General features: G+C 37.9%; 1 protein-coding gene across 1 annotated transcript in view; it reads left to right on the forward strand.

The window, feature by feature from the left end:
• The window catches only part of DNAL1 (dynein axonemal light chain 1), a 44422-nt gene continuing 25117 nt past the window's right edge, over nucleotides 1–19305 (forward strand). The window contains exons 1-4 of the mRNA XM_042943734.1: nucleotides 1–77; nucleotides 11710–11748; nucleotides 14896–15005; nucleotides 17948–18003. Of these exons, the coding sequence (XP_042799668.1) occupies nucleotides 75–77; nucleotides 11710–11748; nucleotides 14896–15005; nucleotides 17948–18003 (208 nt within the window). The 5' untranslated portion in view covers nucleotides 1–74. The remainder of the gene's footprint in view (nucleotides 78–11709; nucleotides 11749–14895; nucleotides 15006–17947; nucleotides 18004–19305) is intronic.

Below are 19305 nucleotides of genomic sequence, written 5' to 3' on the forward strand. Positions count from 1 at the left end.
TTCCGAGAAGTGCGCACGCGCACTGACCTCGGCGGGCCCTAGCAACCAGAGCAGTGACAGTAGCAACGGCCGGAATGGTGAGTACCCTCTAGGCCTCGTAGCCAAAGAGGAGAAGGGATTGGAAGTGGAAAAGGGTGACTGTGGCGTGTTAAGGGTGAGGGGGTCCTCGATCAGCGGAAGGAAGCCGGTAACCGACGCTAAGCTAGCTCAGGAATCAGAGGCCTGAGGCGAAAGAGAAGCCCTGCCACCGGGTGGTCTGGGGTGAGGGCGGCCTGGGGCGGATTGCAGGTTGGGTTAATATGGTCGGACTCTGACAGAGAAAAGGAGGGCAAAGGACAGGAAATGCTCGAAAAAGAGCGGATGAGAGTGGGAAAGGTGATGGAAGGCAGACTGTGTGAATAAGGATTTTTCTGTACATAGAAGTAATTTTCTCTCTGGCGAGACGGGGCGCGGGGAGCTAGTTATGAGAGGAATGTGTGTAACACCGAGTGCAGCAGTATTCCTAACCTGTGATGTGCCCAAGTTGCCCTCTGAATGACTGTAAGTGCAGTTGTTAGGTAGCATTGTAAAGCCCACTCTGATAGAATATATTAGGATAGCGTTTCTCAAATTGAAGTACGCATAAGTATAGGCGGCCCAAGATTGAGCTTGTTGGAATGCACGTTATGAATTTTTAATATGATGGGGTTCGGGAATGTCCATTTCAACAGTGCACCTCAAGTGATTCTAAAATTGGAGGGTTTCCCATCCCATTTAGAGAAATACCGCTACCTTGGATTTGAAATCTATCAGTGGTCTATCCAATCAAAGCTCTTTCCGAAGTAGTGATTTTACCTACTGATGTTCCTCAACTCCTACTTAAAGTATGCACTGTTTTGCTTACAGATTTGGTAGATCCAGCTAGTAGTTTGAAAAGGAATGTTGTTGGTTGGTTACAGACCCAGTCAGAGCTGTTTAGCAATGTATGTGATTGTCCTGCCAGATGGAGATGTTTATGAAGAATAAGTATAATTAGTTGTCTTCTTTTTTATTTTCAATGTTTATTTATTTTTGAGAGAGAGAGAGAGAGAGACACCGAGTGTTAACAGGGGCAGGGGAGGGGCAGAGAGAGAAGGAGACACAGCACTCCAAGCAGGCTCCAGGCTCTGCGCTGTCAGCACAGAGCCCTTGCAAGGCAGGGCTTGAACTCCCGAACTATGACTCCCGAACTGTAAGATCATGACCTGAGTGACCTGAGATGAAGTTCATGCTTAGACTGAGCCACCCGGGCATCCTTAATTAGTTGTCTTCTTTTTGTGATTCCAGTGCTGTTTAAGTGGGGAGAGATTGAGCCCAGGAAATTGAAATGATAACGAATTCATGCCTGCCCTCAACCACAAGATTAAATACTACTCTTTTAAAAGTAGTTTTCTCTGTGCTTTCCTTACTTTATTCCACAGACATGTAGCTGAAAACCACTGCCAAAGAGAGTAAAAAGTTCTGGAACCTAGGGTTTTGTTTTGTTTTAAGTTTATTTATTTTGAGAGAGAGAAAGAGAGAGAATCCTAATCAGGCTCCACACCACCAGTGCAGAGTCCGATGTGGGACTCGAACTCACAAACCACAAGATCATGACCTGAGCTGAAGTCTGACACTTAATGGACTGAGCCACTCAGGCACCCGTGGAACCTAGGTTTATGTTCAGGTGAAGAAATAATCCGCTCTAACTAATTCTGAAAGCATGTACCATGAGAATTATTGAAAAGCTTCAAATAGAGAATCAGGAAGCTAGCTGAGACTGGAAACTGGTGGTTCTAGAGCCCTCCAGAAATCAGGCCCACATGGTTTTTTAATTAAAAAACACTAGCTTCCAATGTCTTTAAATGATCATATTTCACATCAAAACCCAGATTTATGGCCTCTCTCAAAAATCAGAAATATCATATTTCCCCATTGGATACATTTTTACACCCATTTTTGTATTACTAAAATATGGTGGTGTCATATAATTGGCAACATCTTTTATTTATTTATTAATTTAATTTATTTATTTATAGAAAGAGAGTAGAGGAGAGGGGCAGAGGGAGAGAGAGAGAATATTAAGCTGAGCTGAGCTGAGCATGGAGCCCAACCTGGGGCTTGATCCCACTACTCTGGGATCATGACCTGAGCCGAAATCAAGAGCCTGTCACTCACCCGACTGAGCCACCCAGGAGCCCTGGCAACATCTTTTCTCTCTTACTGGTACATAAAATAAGGGTGTTTTTTCTTTAAAACTTTTTAATGTTTACTTATTTTTGAGAGACAGAGAGAGCACAGGCAGGGAAGGAACAGAGAGAGACGGAGACACAGAATCCAAAGAGGCTCCAGGCTTTGAGCTGTCAACACAGAGCCCCACATGGGGCTCGAACTCATGAACCATGAGATCATGACCTGGACTAAAGTCGGATGTTTAACTGACTGAGCCACCCAGGTGCCCCCAAATAAGGGTGGTTTTTAAAAAAATGTTTATTTGAGAGAGTGAGTGAGCAGGGGAGGGGCAGAGAGAGAGGGAGAGAGAATCCTAAGCAGGCTCTGCGCCATCAGCACAGAGCCTGGCACAGGGCTCGATCTCGCTAACCATGAGATCATGACCTGAACTGAAATCAAGAGTCTGACACTTAACCGAATCAGCCACCCAAGCACCCCGTGGGTGTTATTTTCAATAATGGAGTTTTAATATTTGAAGAAGTGTGATACTAGGGTAAATCAAGTCCCACCTGCCAGTTGTTTTCTAGAACTAGAGTAAAGGTTAACATCTTTATATGGCCACTTTTACCCATTTATCCATTATCCACTGGTCCTTTAGGCATTTCTGTTTTTGACTCCTGCAATCTGTAGAGGAATTAGTGACCTTATAAACCAATTTGTAGACTACTAGATTGCTTCCAACTTGAAAGTATTCTTCTGTGTGTTTTTTTCATGGGCCCATGTAAGGATCTCTCTGGGAAATGTACCCAGGAGTGGGATTTCAGAGTCAGAGGGCCTGTGCATATTTAATTTCCTTAGGCACTGTCGGATTACTTTCCATAATGGCTCTGCTAGTTTGGTTTGTTTTTTAAGTAAGCTCTACCCCAATGTGGGTCTTGAACTCACACCCTGAGATTGACAGCTGCATGCTTTGCGGACTGATCCAGCCAGGCACCCTTGGCTCTGTTAGTTTTTACCTCCTTTAGCAATGCATGAGAGTTCTACTTTCTCACCAAATTTCTAACTTTTGCCAAGCTGAGGATGTATTTTAGTATCGCATTGTTTTATTCTGCATTTCTCTGATTTTCAGTGAGTTTGAATACCTCATGATATTGTTAGTCATTTGGATTTCAGTTTCTGTGAATTCTGTGTATATTTTTTGTAAAATTTTTCTAATTTTCCTTTTTGTTTCTGAATTTTAGGAGCTTCTCCTACATTCTAGATATTAGCCTTTTGTTGGTTTTATATTGAAAATATCTTCTCACAACTTTTCTCTTAACTTTCTCAGTAGTGTTCTTCACTTACTGAACTCCATTTGTTCTAATATTTGTCAATTTATTCTACTGTTTTCAATGTAGATGATCATCTGCCAATAGTGAGTTTTATTTCCTCCTTTTAATCATTGTAATTTGTATTTTATTATAACATTGACCAAGATCTCTTATACCATGTTAAACAGTAGGAATGATAGTAGGTATCTTTGATATGTTGGAATCAGAATCTTAAAGAGAATACTTTTTAAAAATAACCATTTTTAAAAAACTTTTTAAAAATTATTATTCATTTTTGAAAGAGAGAGAGAGAGAGAGACTGAGCATGAGTTGGCGGGGGGGGGGGGGGGGGGGCGGGTAGAGGGAGTGGAAGACACAGACTCCAAAGCAGGCTCCAGGCTCTGGGCTGTCAGCACAGAGCCCAACGTGGAGCTTGAACCTGCAAACTGGGAGATCCTGACATGAGATGAATTCGGAATCTTAACCAACTGAGCCACCTAGGTGCCCCAAAATATACTTTTTTAAAAGTTTATTTATTTTAAAAATTTTAAAATGTTTATTTATATTTGAGAGATAGATGCAGTGCGCAAGTAGGGGAGGGGCAGAGAGATACCTAGACTGAATCTGAAGCAGCCTCCAGGCTCTGAGCCGTTAGCACAGAGCCTGACCAGGGGCCTGAACCCATGAGCTGTGAGATCATGATCTGAGCCAAAGTCGGATGCTTAACCAACTGAGCCACCCAAGTGCCCCAAAATATCTTTTTAAAAAAAATTTACTTATTTATTTTGAGAGAGACAGCATAAGCAGGGGAGGGGCAGTGAGAGAGAGGGAGAGAGAGAATCCCAAGCAGGCTCTGAGCTGTCAGTGCAGAGCCCAACTTGGTACTTGATCTTACTATCTGTGAGATCATGACCTTAGCTGAAATCAAGAGTTGGATGCTTAACCAACTGAGCCACCCAAGAGCCCCTAAAATATCTTATTTATTTTATTAAAAAAAATTTTTTTTTTACATTTTTTTTGAGAGACAGAGAAAGACAGAGCACAAGTGGGGGAGGGGCAGAGAGAGAATGAGACACAGAATCTTAAGCAGGCTCCAGGCTCTGAGCTGTCAGTGCAGAGCCTGAAGTGGGGCTTGAACTCACAAATTGTGAGATCATGACCTGAGCCGACGTCGGACGCTTAACTGACTGAGCCACCCAGGTACCCCTCAATCCCCTTGCTTTCAATCTGAAAGTGTCTTTAGGTCTAAAATGGGTCTCTTGTAAACAGCATATAGACAGATCTTGTTTTCTTATCCATTCTCTTACACTATATCTTTTGATTGGAGCATTTAGACCATTGACATTTAGAGTGAGTACTGAAAGATATTAATTTATTGCCATTGCGTTGCCTATAGAGTTGGAGTTTCTGGTGGTGGTCTCTGGTCCTTTCTAGTCTTTGTTGCTTTTGGTCTTTTTTGTTTTGTTTTGTCTTTTCTCCTCTCAGAGAGTCCTCCGTAAAATTCCTTGCAGGGCCAGTTTAGCGGTCATAAACTCCTTTAGTTTTGTTTGTCTGTGAAACTCTTTATTTCTCCTTCTATTTTGAATGACAGCCTGTCTGGATAAAGAACTCTTGTCTGCATATTTTTCTGATTCAGCATATTGTATATATCCTGCCACTCCTTTCTGGCCTGCCAAATTTCTGTGGATAGGTCTGCTGTGAACCTGATCTGTCTTCCCTTATAGGTTAAGGACTTTTTTCCCCTTGCTGCTTTCATAATTCTTTCCTTATCTGTGTATTTTGTGAATTTGACTATGATATGCCTTGTTGATGATATGCCTTTTCGTTGAATCTAATGGGAGTTCTCTGTGCTTCTTGGATTTTAATGTCTGTGTCTATCCCCAGGTTAGGAAAGTTTTCTGCTATGATTTGCTCACGTAAACCTTCTACCCCTTTTTCTCTCTCTTCATCTTCTGGGATTCCTATGATTTGGATGTTATTTCTTTTTAGTGAGTCATTGAGTTCTCTAAATCTTATATCGTGCTCTTTTGCCTTAGTTTCTCTCTTCTTTCTGCTTCATTATTCTCCATAATTTTGTCTTCTATGTCACTGATTCGCTGCTCTGCTTCATCCATCCTTGCAGCCATGGCAACCATTTGAGATTGCATCTCTGTTATAGAATTTTTAATTTCATTCTGACTAGATTTTGCTTCTTTCATCTCTGCAGAAAGGGATTCTATGCTTTTTTTCAACCCCAGCTGGTATTCTTATTATCATGACTCCTAATTCTAGTTCAGACATCTTGCTTATATCTGTGTTGATAAGTCCCTGACTGTCATTTCTTCCTGTTCTTTCTTTTGGGGTTAATTAGTTTTGTCATTTTGGAGGAAGAAAAAGAATTAATAAAATAAAAAATTAAAATTAAAAAGATTAGAAACAATACCAAAAAATCAAATAAAGGAAGCTAGATCCTAGGTATGTTTGACATGCTGATCCTAGATCCTTGAAAGAAGCTTAATTTCATAGAGAAAAAAGGAAAGAAAAGAAAAGAAAAAGAAAAAGAAAAAAGTAAGAAATCATTTAAAAATTTAAAAAAGGTATACAATAAAATACAATGAAATGAATTGGAGAAGGTAAAATAGAATAAAAAAATAAATTTCCAAAAAATGTAGTAAAAAATTTTTTTAATTATATAACAATGGAAAATAAAAATATTTTTTTTCTCTTTCTGTATCCAAGAATAAGAAAAGAAAAGAAAAAACACAAAACAAACAAACAAAAAAAACCCAAATAGATGGACCAGTGAACAGAATGAATTCTGAATGAAATTACATCTGGTTTCCCCTAGAAGTCAAACTATGAAGCACTTTATAGTCTGTATGCTAATCAGGTGGAGACTTATGGTGGTTCTCTAGGGCTTGGTTGGTGCAGTTGGACAGGTTGTGGTGTAATGACTCTGTTCTCCGCTAGGTGGCGCTGCTTAGCTTACTGGAGCGGATCAGTGTGGCCCACGTGCACGTGTTTGTGTGCATGTGTCAGAGGTGAAAATGGCATCCAGCTTCTCAGTCTCTACTATCAGAACTCTGCTCTACCCTACTGGCAATCAAGCACAACTTCTTTGTTTCTGGTTTCTATCCACTCCCTATTTCTACACTGTCTGTGTCCAAGCCATCAGCTTAGATGGCACCTCCCTCCTGAATTTTATCTCAGATGGGGCTGTGCTTCCAAACCCCTCACTTCTGAGGGCCCTGCTGTTTACACCTGCTCCAACCCTCTGAGGAAGGGTCTTGCTGAGCAATGGCCGGATGCCTGCTTGTCCCTGGGGACATTCCTTGTGATCATGCTGCTGTAGAGGATGAGAGGTTGTGGCTGGATGCTGGCTTGCCCCAGTCTAAGTTCATCTGATGGCATAGTGGCAGTGTTTCAGGGATTATGGTAAATCACAACACACAACCCACACCAGGTTTCACCACACTCTGGCATTTTTGTTCCAATACCAGCAGTCGTGTCCTCCGGGGTCTGCTGGGACCTTTGCCTGTGGGCAGACTGCATGGCCTCTACCAAATGCCCTCCTAGCAGGGTAGCAGGGGAACCACTTCTCCCTGTGTGGCCCATGGACTGCTCAGACCTCGCTGCCTGCCTCTGGGGATTTGCCCTTCCCACCAGAGCACCTCCAGGTATTGGGCTGCAGAATTTCTGATGCTACTCTGCCCTGTTTATAGAATCCTAATGACATTGAAACCCTCTTCCCTCTTCTTTTCTTGTTTAGGTACTTGTGGGTGCTTTCACTCTTTCTCTTTCTCTCCAGTTACTTTCAAGGGGAGTGCTTTTCCTGCGCTCTCCCCCCCCCTTCTCTGTCCTCTCTCCGCAAATACCACTCCCTCCCTACCCTCCACAGATTCTCTCTCCCCAGTTCACCTCTCCATCCCGAATACCTGCTGAGTTCTGTGGCTTAAGTTATGCAGATTGCTGTGTTAATCCTCAGATTAATTCTCTGGGTGTGCAAAGTGGTTTGATGCTGATCTAGTTGCATTTCAGGGATGAGAAGCAGAGAACTTTGATGCTGCTTTGCCATCTCGGACCCCTCCTCTGATTATATACTTTTCGATCTTTCCAGTGTGATCCTCCTTAACCATCTTATTTAAAATAAACATACTCTAGGGGCTCCTGGGTGTCTCAGTTGGTTAAGCAGCCAATTTCCTTAATAATTGTCACTTTCTAATATACTATATAATTTATTTATTAAATATATTATTTTTCATCTGTTTCCTGCCAATAGATGTAAGTTTCAGGAAAGCAGCAATCTTTGTTTTGTTCATTGATATGTCCTAAGCATGTAAAAGAATGTTTGGTACATAGTAGATAATAAATATTTGCTAAAATGAATGAATTTCTTCATAAAATATGGCATTTGCTTTAGGTTTTTGGTATGTAGCTTTTATTAGATAGGGAATTTCCCTTTAACTCTTAGTAAATTATATTTATAGGCTTTTTTGTTGTTAAACAATCCTTATGCTCCTGGGGTTAGCCATTCTTGATCACGATTATTATTCACCATTGGCTTTGGAGATCTGTTGTTGTATCTAGGATTTTCAAATCTATGCTGAGAAGAGGAGTCCTTATCTGGTTATGGCATCAAGGTTATTCTAGCCTCATAAAATAAACTAGTAGTTTTCCCTCTTTTTCTGGTTTCTGAAACAACTTGTATAACAGAAAATATCTGTTCCTTGAAAACTTGGCAGAATTTACTTGTAAAATTATCTAGGCTTGGAGCTTTAGGAAAGGAGAATGAAGGTAAATCTCTGATTATCTTTTATTTTTTTTTAATGTTTTTATTTATTTTTGTGAGAGAGACAGAGCGCAATCAGGGGAGGGGTAGAAAGGGAGGGAGACACAGAATCTGAAGCAAGCTCCAGGCTCTGAGCTGTCAGTGCAGAGCCTGATGCGGGGCTTGAACTCGTGAACTGGGAGATCCTGACCTGAGCCGAAGGTGGGTGCTTAACCGACTGAGCCACCCAGGTGCCCCTCTGATTATCTTTTTTTTTCTTTTTAATTTCTTTTAATGTTTATTTATTTTTGAGAGAAAGAGAGAGAGAGAGAGAGAGAGGGAGAGGGAGAGACACACAGAGTGCAAATGGGAGAGGGGTAGAGAGCAAGGGAGACCCAGAATCTGAAGCACGCTCTGGGCTCTGAGCTGTCAGCACAAAGCCTGATGCGGGACTCGAACTCATGAACCCTGAGATCATGACCTGAGTCGAAGCTGGACGCTTAACCGACTGAGCCACCCAGGTGCCCTGATTATCTTTTTAACATTTAAAATAGTTATTGGCCTATTCAGGTTTTCTGATTTCTTCCTGTGACAGTTCAGCACTTTTGTGTTTTTTCTAAATATGCATTATTTGTTTAGGTTTTCAAACTTATTACCACATATTTGCTTATAAAATTTTATTTTCACTTTATTTATTTATTTATTTATTTATTTATTGTTTATTAAAAATGTTTATTTTTGAGAGAGTGCAAGCTGGGGAGGGGTAGAGACAGGGGGACAGAGGATCTGAAGTAGGTTCTGTGCTGACAGTAGTGAGCCTGATGTGGGGCTCGAACTCACAAACCATGAGATCATGACCTGAGCCAAAGTCAGATGCTCAACTGACTGAGCAGGCACCCCTTATTTATTTATTTTTTAATGTTTATTTATTTATTTTGCGAGAGAAAGTGTGTGAGCAGGGAAGGGGCAGAGAAAGAGGGAGAGAGAATCCCAAACAAGCCCCGCACTGTCAGTTCAGAGCCAGACTCAGGCTCTTTCTCATGAACCGAACCATGAGATTGTGACTTGAGCCATTATCAAGGGTTGGATGCTTAACTGACTGAGCCACCCAAGCGCCCCAGTATTTTACTTTTAAATCTTTATGGTATCTATATTATTTCCTCTGATTCTATATTTTTGTTCTATAGCTGTCTTTTTCTTAGTTAGGCTTGCTAGAAATTTAGGAACCAACTTTTAGTTATGTCCATCTTTTTTTTCCTCTGGTCTGTTTTCATCAACTTCTTCCTTTGTATTTATTTCAGCTTTCTTTGTGTTTGCAATGATGTGCTTATTGAAATGTCTTGAATGCTTAGCTTATTTGTTTTGTGTCTCTTATTTTTCTCTTATTTTTTAAAATATAATTTATTGGCAAATTGGCTAACGTACAGTGTCTACAGTGTGCTCTAGGTCTTGGGGGTAGATTCCCATGATTCATCGCTTACATACAACACCCAGTGCTCATCCCAGTAAGTGCCCTCCTCAATGTTTTCTCTTATATTTTAATAAATGTATTTGAGGGCACCTGGGTGACTCAGTTGGTTAAGTGTCTGACTCACCGTTCATGAGTTCGAGCCCTGTGTCGGGCTCTGTGCTGACAGCCCAGAGCCTGGAGCCTGCTTTGGATTCTGTGGTCTCTCTCTCTCTGCCCCTCCCCCATTCATGCTCTGTCTCTCTCTCTCAAAAATAAATATACATTTTGAAAAAAAAAATAAATGTATTTGAAGCCGTAAGTCTCCTTTTAAATGTTATATTCCTTAAATTTTAATATTTTTTGTCTTTTGTTTTACTTTAATTTATAGTTTACTTTGTAACTCAAGGGCTATTTATTACTATGTCTTTACTTTCTAGACATAATGGCATGTATATGCCATTGTGAGGATATACATGTTGAGCAACACTGCACTGGTCCACTTAGGTAGATTATTTTCAGTTAAATACACTGTGGTACTATAAATGTATTTCCTCTTCCCTATGATTTTCTTAATAACATTTTCTTTTCTCTAGCTTACTTTATTGTCAGAATATAGTATGTAATACATATGACATACAAAATATGTGTTAATCCACTGTTTATGTTATTGGTAAGGCTTCTGGTCAACAGTAGGCTATTAGTAAAGTTTTGGGGGAGTCAAAAGTTATACTCAGATTTTTGACTGTTCAGGGGAGAGAGGTTGGTGTCCCTAATGCTCATCTTGTGCAAGGGTCAACTATACTTTAACATTTTTCCTTTTGTTATTGTTTGGGGTTTTGTTCTTTTTTTAATTAACTCTAGCAATAATTCAAAGGATGTCTTCCTTTTCTCACATTTAAAGTTGTGTCATATTAAATTGAATCTGAGATACTATTGATTATAAAGTGCAACATTATTTTATGTTCTAAGAAAGAAAAATAAGAAATTGGAATTAAACCCTGACAGGTAATTTCCTGTCATTTAGAATTTTTATTTTGTTCTTATTAACAGAGTTCTTTTAAATATATTTGGGGGGCACCTGGGTGGCTCAGTTGGTTAAGCATCTGACTTCGGCTCAGGTAGTGATCTCACAGTTTGTGAGTTCGAGCCCCCTGTCCGGCTTTGTGCTGACGGTTCAGAGCCTGGAGCCTGCTTCAGTTTCTGTGTCTCCCTCTCTCTCTTGGCCCCTCCCCTGTTTGTGCTCTCTCTCTCTCTCTCTCTCTCTGTCTCTCTCTCAAAGATCAATAAATAAACGTTAAAACAAAATTTTTAATTGTATTTGGGCATGTAAATTTTTATCATATATCATTCTCTGCAAACATAAAAAGGAATATAAATATATGAAATAAAATGGTTAATATTTTTCTAGATATTTACCACTGCCACCTGGCCACAGTAATTGTAAATTGTTCCTGTTTGTAAAATGCATCCAAATTTCAAAGATGTCAAAATTTAAAAGATGTAGATCTTAGAATCAGTGAAATAAGATATATTTTAATATCAAATGTTAAAAGGTATATCTTTTTTGTAAAGCAAGTGGAATGAAGTATATGGGTATTACACCATGATTTCCTTAATTTATCTGAGAAGTATTTATTTTTTTAATGTTTATTTATTTATTTTTGAGAGAGAGAGCATGCGTGCAAGTGGGGGAAAGACAGAGACAGAGAGGGAGACACAGAATTCGAAGCAGGTTCCAGTCTCTGAGCTTTCAGCACAGAGTCCAATGTGAGGCTTGAACCCACAAACCATGAGATCATGACCTTAGCTGAAGTTGGATGCTTAACTGACTGAGCCACCCAGGTGCACCTCTGAAAGGTATTTAAGTAAATCATTCTGATTCCAGGAAATTAAAACATGCTTGTTTGCATATAAAGTCTGAAAGAAAGAAGTTAATCTTTTCAATAGTAGATGCCAAGGCTAATAATTACTGCATAAAAGTTGAATCAACAAATCATACCAATAAAGACACTCTTGTTTCTTCTCTTTTTAAGGCAAAAGCAACAACAATCAAAGAAGCTCTAGCCAGATGGGTGAGTATATGAATTTTTACCTCTTCTAGAGACCATACAAGGAAAGTTTTTGGATAGGTATTTAAATCTGATCATTCAATACAAGGAATCTTTGTGGTACTGGAGCTATTTAGCTATTTTGACTGTGGGGGTTGGTACATGAACCTACACAGATAAAATTGTATACACTTAATACACACATACAAAAGCATTTATACTCATATATAAATGAATACTAGTAAAATTGGGAAAATCTGATTAAAATCAGTGGGTTATATCATTATCAGTATCCTAAATGTCTATCAGTGGATAAATGGATTAAAAATGTATATATATACAGAATGGAATATTATTCAGCCACAAAAAAGGAAATCCTGCCATTTATGACAACATGGATGGACCTTGAGTGCATTATGATAAGTGAAATAAGTTAGACAGAGAAAGACGTACTCTATGATCTCACTCATGTGAAATCTAAAAAAGCTGAACGCACAGAAACAAAAAATCGAATGTTGATTGCTGGGGATTGGCATGTGGGGGACTTGGGGAGATGTTGGTTAAAGGGTACAACTTCAAGTTATAAGACAAGTTCTAGGCATCTGATATACAGCATGGTGACTGTAGTTAATAATATTGTATTATATACTTGAAAGTTGCTAAGAGAATAGATCTTAAATGTTCTCAGCACTAAAAAAAAATTATGTGAGGTGATAGATGAGTTAGCTAATCTTATTGTGTTAATCATTTTGCAATATATGCATGTGTCAAATCATCACCTTAGACTTATACAATTTTACATGTCAATAAAGCTGGAAAACATACTAAAGCAGATGCTAACATTAGAAAGGAAACTGCATTGTAAAAAACATGCATTAAATATAAACTATAAATATTTTGAATATAACATTCTATAAAGAATGTTGAACAGTTGTAATTCAACATTATAGATGTTTGGACAGTAGTAATTCAGCATTATAGATATACTTTCCACAGAGTATAGAGATGGCTCCTCAATTTCTATGCCCTGTGATAACTTTTTTGTCAATGTTATCAATAGTTTTTTGTATAACAATGCATCTTTTGCTTTTGTAGCTAGGCTTTGAATAAAAAGTCTTTCAGGAGATGGTGTCTAGGGAAAATAGGATGGATAGAATAAAAAATTTTTGAATTCTTGTTTTAGTGCTTATAAACTTCTTTGTACTCTGCTTTAAAAACCACATTGCTGGTGGTGCCTGGGTGGGTCAACCGGTTAAACATCCAACTCTTAGTTTCAGCTCAGGTCATGATCTCACAGTTTGAGTTCGAGCCCTGCATCGGGCTCTGTGATGACAAGCTTGGAGACTGCGTGGGACTCTGTTTCTTCTTCTCTCATTGACCCTTCCCCACGCTCGCTTGCATGCTCTCTCTCTCTCTCAAAATAAATAAATAAACATTTAAATTAATTAATTGATTGATTAAATAATTCATTTCTGTTTGGTTGATGAAAAATCTGGAGTTTTGTTTGTTTGTTTTTTGTTATTTTAAGAAGGCTCTGTGTCTATCATGGAGCCCAATGCAGGGCTTGAACTCATGACCCTGAACAGATATCAAGAGTTGGACACCTAACCGACTGAGCCACCCAGGTGCCCCAAATCTGTTTTGTTAAAGAAAAAAGTACATATGGAATAGGCTTGTTATAAGATTAGATTTTCTTTGAATCAGATTTTAGGACTTTATTTACTTATGATAATAAGTAATTGCTTTTTTGGTTTGGGTTGTCGGTTCTATTTCTAGATCATATTGTGGCCATAAATCTTTGACTTCAAGATTATTTGAAGACATTAAGCTCACTCTTTCACTGATTAATCTAACATTTATTGAGGGTCTATTAGGTTTGTGTTTCTGCTCCCCTAACCTACAAATGTATGGCACGAAAATAAGTACCAAGTGGATGTGTATTAGATCTTTTTTTTCAACTGATCGTATATTTTCTAGTATTGATATCTTATTATTTGACTTTTAAAAATAAGCCTCTATGTGTCTTATATTGCACTATGTTATAGAAAACATAGGAAAGCAAAGGAAATGGTCCCTGCACCTTAGGAGCTTCCTGTTTTGTTGGAGAGAACTGACTTTAAGTATTGAGGTATTTAGAAAATATTATGATGCAGTATATATTGATAATTAAATTTTAAATTGTGTACATAGTACTGAAATTAAACTTTATGGTAGAATTTATTTTAAAGCTTTTTTTAAGTTTATTTAGGGGTGCCTGGGTGACTCATGTCATGATCTCATGGTTTGTGAGTTCAAGCCCTGCATCACGCTCTCTGCTGTCAGCACAGAGCCTGCTTCAGATCCTCTGTCTGCCTCTCTCTGCCCCTCCCCCACTTGCTCGCTCACTCTCTCTCTCTCTCTCTCAAAATAAATTTTTTAAAAATTAAAAAAAAAATTATTTATTTTGAGAGAGAGAGAGAGTACATGTGCACTTGTGAGTTGGGGAGGGGCAGAGAGAGAGGGAGAGAGAATCCCAAGCAGGCTCCAAGCTTGTCATCACAGAGCCCAACTCCTTATGAATCGGGAGATCACGACCTGAACTGAAATCCAGAGTCGGTTACTCAACCTAGTGAGCCACCCAGGAGCTCCTCTAAGGTAGAATTTAGTAGTAAATTATTATAGAGCAAACAGCTTGGACCTCAGCTGTGTCGTAAAGATGGTATCTTCCAAAATTCTTGGTATCTGGGTTTCTTTCTCAGACTGAACCATGTATAGTAAAAGATTTGCAAGAAGAGATGCAAAATAGTTGAATCTTCCAGATCTAAATCTGATATTTAAGAAAAGGGTGATTAGTTAGCCACAAGGAATTCTTCCCAAGAAAATGTTGTCGTGTTTTGTGTTTGTTCATTGATAGACTCTTAAAGAATTTTAAATATTACAGAAATAAAAGTTATTTTCTTTCCTCCTCCTTTCATTCAGTTGGAACCTAACAATTATCTGAACGAGCCATGTAAAAGCCTGGTGATCAGGGTTAGTTAGTAAATCTCATTAAGTGAACTGTAAAGAATGCACAGAGTTACAAAATTCTGATAATTGGTTTGAAATAAACATTGAAAAGCCTTGCAAAATTCTGGACTTTAGTTCTGTATTATAATCAGGGATCACTTTCTTCCAAATTAATTTTTATCATAGGAAGAGAAAACCAGTCAGAAGCCATCTGAAGCCAAAGAGATAAAGCTTTATGCTCAGATTCCCCCTATAGAGAAGATGGATGCATCTCTGTCCACACTTGCTAATTGCGAGTAAGTTCTCTTGTCTTTTTTCCCCTTCCTTTTTAACATACATAAACTAGAAAAAAAGTGTTTGTTTTCTGTGATCTTTGTTTCTTTTTGTTTGTTGGTTTGGTTGATATAATTCTCCCTTTGGCAAAGCCAAACATAAAAGATCATTGGTTTATGGGGGACTAGTAATAAAGTAACCCTGAACGATATAGTACTTTTTTTTTATGTTTATTTATTTTTCAGATAGAAAGTGCCAGCAGGGGAGGGGCAGTGAGTGAGGGGGACAGAAGATCCAAAACAGGCTCTGCTCTGACAACAGCGAGCCCGATGTGGTGCTCAAACTCACAAACTGTGAGATCATGACCTAAGCCAAAGTTGGATGCTCAACTGACTGAGCCACCTAGGTGCCCCAATATAGTACTTTTTTTTCAGTAAAATTTTTATAATGTGCCTGGAAAATAGAATTTTCCTTGTCTCTTGGGAGAAACTAAATAACTAAGTAATACAATAAGACTTTATTATAAAAGCTAGTATTTCTCTTGTAAAATTAGCCAGTCAGTACTATACAGACTAGAGGCCTAACAGATACTGCTTTAAATTTTTTCAATTGTAAAAATACATTGTTAAAACATCTAGAAAATATAAAAAGCACAAAGGAAAGGAATTAATATCAACCAAAATTGCACCATCTTTTGAGAATCAGTGTTAGCATGTTGATACAGAGCCTTCTAATTTTTCTTTCCTTATTGGGATCAAATTATACTTATTATTTTATAATCCTATTTTCCCATGACTTTAAGTATCAGATCTATATTAATTCCTCTTTTTTTAAAAATTAATTTATTTATTTTGAGACAGCATGGGTGGGGAAAGAGTGGGGGAGAATCCAAAGCAGACTCTGTGCTGTGCTGTCAGTGCAGAGCCTGATGTTGTGCTCAAACCAGGAGATTATGACCTGAGCTGAAATCAAGAGTTAGATGCTTAACTGACTAAGCCACCTAGGCACCCCTATATGAATTCCTCTTAAGTTATTTTCTCAATACTCTACATACTTTTTTAGCAAGCTTCTGTGGATAATTTGAGGCAATTATACCATGACACCTTGTGACCATGCTCTCAGGCTGCAGTGTCTTGTTGGAGCTGTAGATTGTTATAGAATCACTTGGGATTCTTCCTGATTTCTTTAGTCTGTGTTTTTCTAAATATAGTGCACTAACTACCTACATAAGAATTTCCTAATGCAGGAGGTAAGCCCCACACCAAATATATAGAAATAGAATATCTACTGATGAAACCTAGGAATCTATAATAAGCAGCTTGAGTGACTCTTCTATGCATATTTGTGAACCCATGCATTAGACTAATATCTGTCTTTGGAATGAAAGGGAGAAGCAAACATATTTAGTTATTGTATGCAACTTGTCCTTTATGATAAGAGCACTGTGTATTATACGAAAATCCACCCTAGATTTTTTTTTTGGCTTTAAAAGCATGATTCCAAAGAGCACTGTTTCAAAGTAGTCAAATATCTTTTTATCATAAAGCCATCTCAAAGGCAAATGTTTGAGAAGGTTTTGTACCTGGTACCAAATTATCTTGGAACTGCTTGGAAGGAGTCAGCCTGTTCATACTTTGGCTGACAATCTCTTTGGGCAGGTTGCCTAAACAACAATTAAAGAATTCATCCCAGTCATATTCCCAGATTTAAGGCACTCCATTTTTCACTGGGAGTTGTCAGGAATTGGGGATGGCTAGAAAATATACAGATTTGATCAATAATTTACACTATAGTAATTGCTTTTGTAAAAAAATGAGTAATTCTTTTTCAAGTCAAATCATAAAGGATAAGATCACATGTTCTAGAGTCAGTTTTTGGAGAGTTTTAAATTTGGCTCTGCCCCTTTATGGCTGTGTAATATTAGGCAAATTGCTTAACATCTTTGTACCTCAGTTTCCTCACTTGTAAAATGCAGATAATAATAATAATACTTATTTCACAGGATTGTTGTGATGGTTAAAACAAACAAAACCGGTTTATGTAACAAGTACTTAGATGAATACTGGGCACACATTGTGTTCAATAAAATTAGCTTTTATTACATTTTTTGCATGAAATGTACTGAAATATTAAAAATTTTGTCAAGAAAGGAAGACTAAGAATGTGTAGTTATGCTCCCTTTAAAATTTTTATATAGTTAAATTATGAGTAGAAAAAATCTAGACAAATGTATACAAACCATTAAAAGTAGTTATCTCTGGGGATATCTGTGGAATGGTTAGCATTACATTATGACTTCTTCAGTATACATTTCTGAATGACTTAACACATGAGCAGATAAATATCTTTGCACATGCATATAATATAGTTCTGCTTTTTATCAAAAGGGATCACATAAAATGTTTTGTTCTGCTAGATGGTTTTTTAACTTGACCACATATCATAGATGTCTTCCCAAGCTGGTATCTGGAGCCTAATTTCATTTGTTTTAGTGACAGTATAGTTTTTCATTATCTATCCCTCAGTTGCTAGATGTTTATAGATTTTTCCCTATTTTTTGCTATTACAATAATACAATAAATAATCTAGCTTATATATCTTTTGGCATTGTATTAGTATTTCAGTAGGATTTATTCTTAGAAATGAATTACTAGGTCAAAGAACACATGCATTTAAAAAAATTAATAAATAATACTAAATTACCTTCAAAAAGTTTTTTTTTAATTTTCTGCAATGAATATGTATTAACTTTGTGATCAGAAAAAAAGGATGAGGATTTCAAAATGAAAGAATACATGCCATGTCTGAGGGGGAAAAAGATTTAGTATAAAAAGAAAATATGACTTAAATATTATCTTCTATGGGCACTTGAGGAATAATTTCTGATAAACCATTTATTTATTTTTCTGATACATCATTTAAAATTGTTTCATATTAATTCAAGTTTTCCTTTGTTCTTTTCAAGGAAGCTTTCACTGTCTACAAACTGCATTGAAAAAATTGCCAACCTCAATGGCTTAAGTAAGTGATCCACAGTAACAGATGGTTCTTGGGTTTTCTCATTACTGGAATAAACATTCTAGAGACACTATGTAATCCCAGAAGCTAGCACCTGTTTTAACCACAGTAATTGTCAGATGACAGAGAAAATATATAAACCATGTGTCTTAAATTTGGTTATCCAAAGAAAATCAGAGAAAACAAAAGACCTAAACATTTTAAAGATGTTTTAAAGCTTTTATAGAGTTAGAATTAAATAGAAAAATGAGATTTTTTTATTATATGTATTTTGTTCAAATTTGTCTTGTCTTTCTTTCTTTCTTTCTTTCTTTCTTTCTTTCTTTCTTTCTTTCTTTCTTTCTTACTTTATTTTTAAGAATTCCAGGTGGTATTCTGGAACTTTTTATTTATTTATTTTTAATTTTATTTATTTATTTTGGAGAGAGAGAGAGTGAGTAAGGGGCAGAGAGAGAAGAAGAGAGAGAGAGAATCCCAAGCAGGTCTTGTACCATTAGCAGAGAGCCAGACATGGGGCTTGAACCCGCGAACTGTGAGATCATGACCTGAGCTGAGTTGGACCAAGAGTAAGAGGCTTGGGGCGCCTGGGCAGCTTAGTCGATTAAGTGTCTGACTTCGGCTCAGGTCATGATCTCATGGTTTGTAAATTTGTGTCCCACGTCGGGCTCTGTGCTGACAACTCTGAGCCTGGAGCCTGCTTCGGATTCTGTGTCTCCCTCTCTCTCTGTCCCTCCCCTGCTCATTCTCTGTCTTTCTCTCAAAAATAAACAAAAGAAAAAAAGTCTAAGTCTTAACTGACTTAGCCTCTCAGGTGCCCCAATACTTGTTATATTTAAATTTTAATTCCTCACCATCATTTTTCTTGTGTTCCTTATCTGTGTTAATGATGTTGCCACCATCCCAGTTGCCAAGGCTTCTGACTCCTGCTAATTTCCTATGTTTGGTGAAACTTGGTGGTTTAAAACAATAGTTCTGAAAAACAACAGCAAGAACAAAAACAGTTCTGGAGGCCAGAAGTCTGAAATTGGTTTTAGTGGGCCAAAATCAAGGTTTTGACCAAGCCACACTGCCTGAAGGCTTTAGGGGAGAATCTGTTCCTTGTTTCTTTTAGATTCTGATGGCTGCCACGTTCCTTGGCTTGTGAGGACATCACTCTAATCTCTGCCTCTGTGGTCATGTTGACTTCTCCTCTTTCATCTGTGTCACATATTTATTTCTCTGCCTCCTTCTTTTTTTATTATTAATATTTTTAAATTTATTTTTGAGAGAGAGCATGAGCAGGGGAGGGTCAGGGGGGTGGTGCAA

This window comes from Panthera leo, chromosome B3 (assembly GCF_018350215.1).
Source record: "Panthera leo isolate Ple1 chromosome B3, P.leo_Ple1_pat1.1, whole genome shotgun sequence".
Lineage (NCBI taxonomy): Eukaryota > Metazoa > Chordata > Mammalia > Carnivora > Felidae > Panthera > Panthera leo.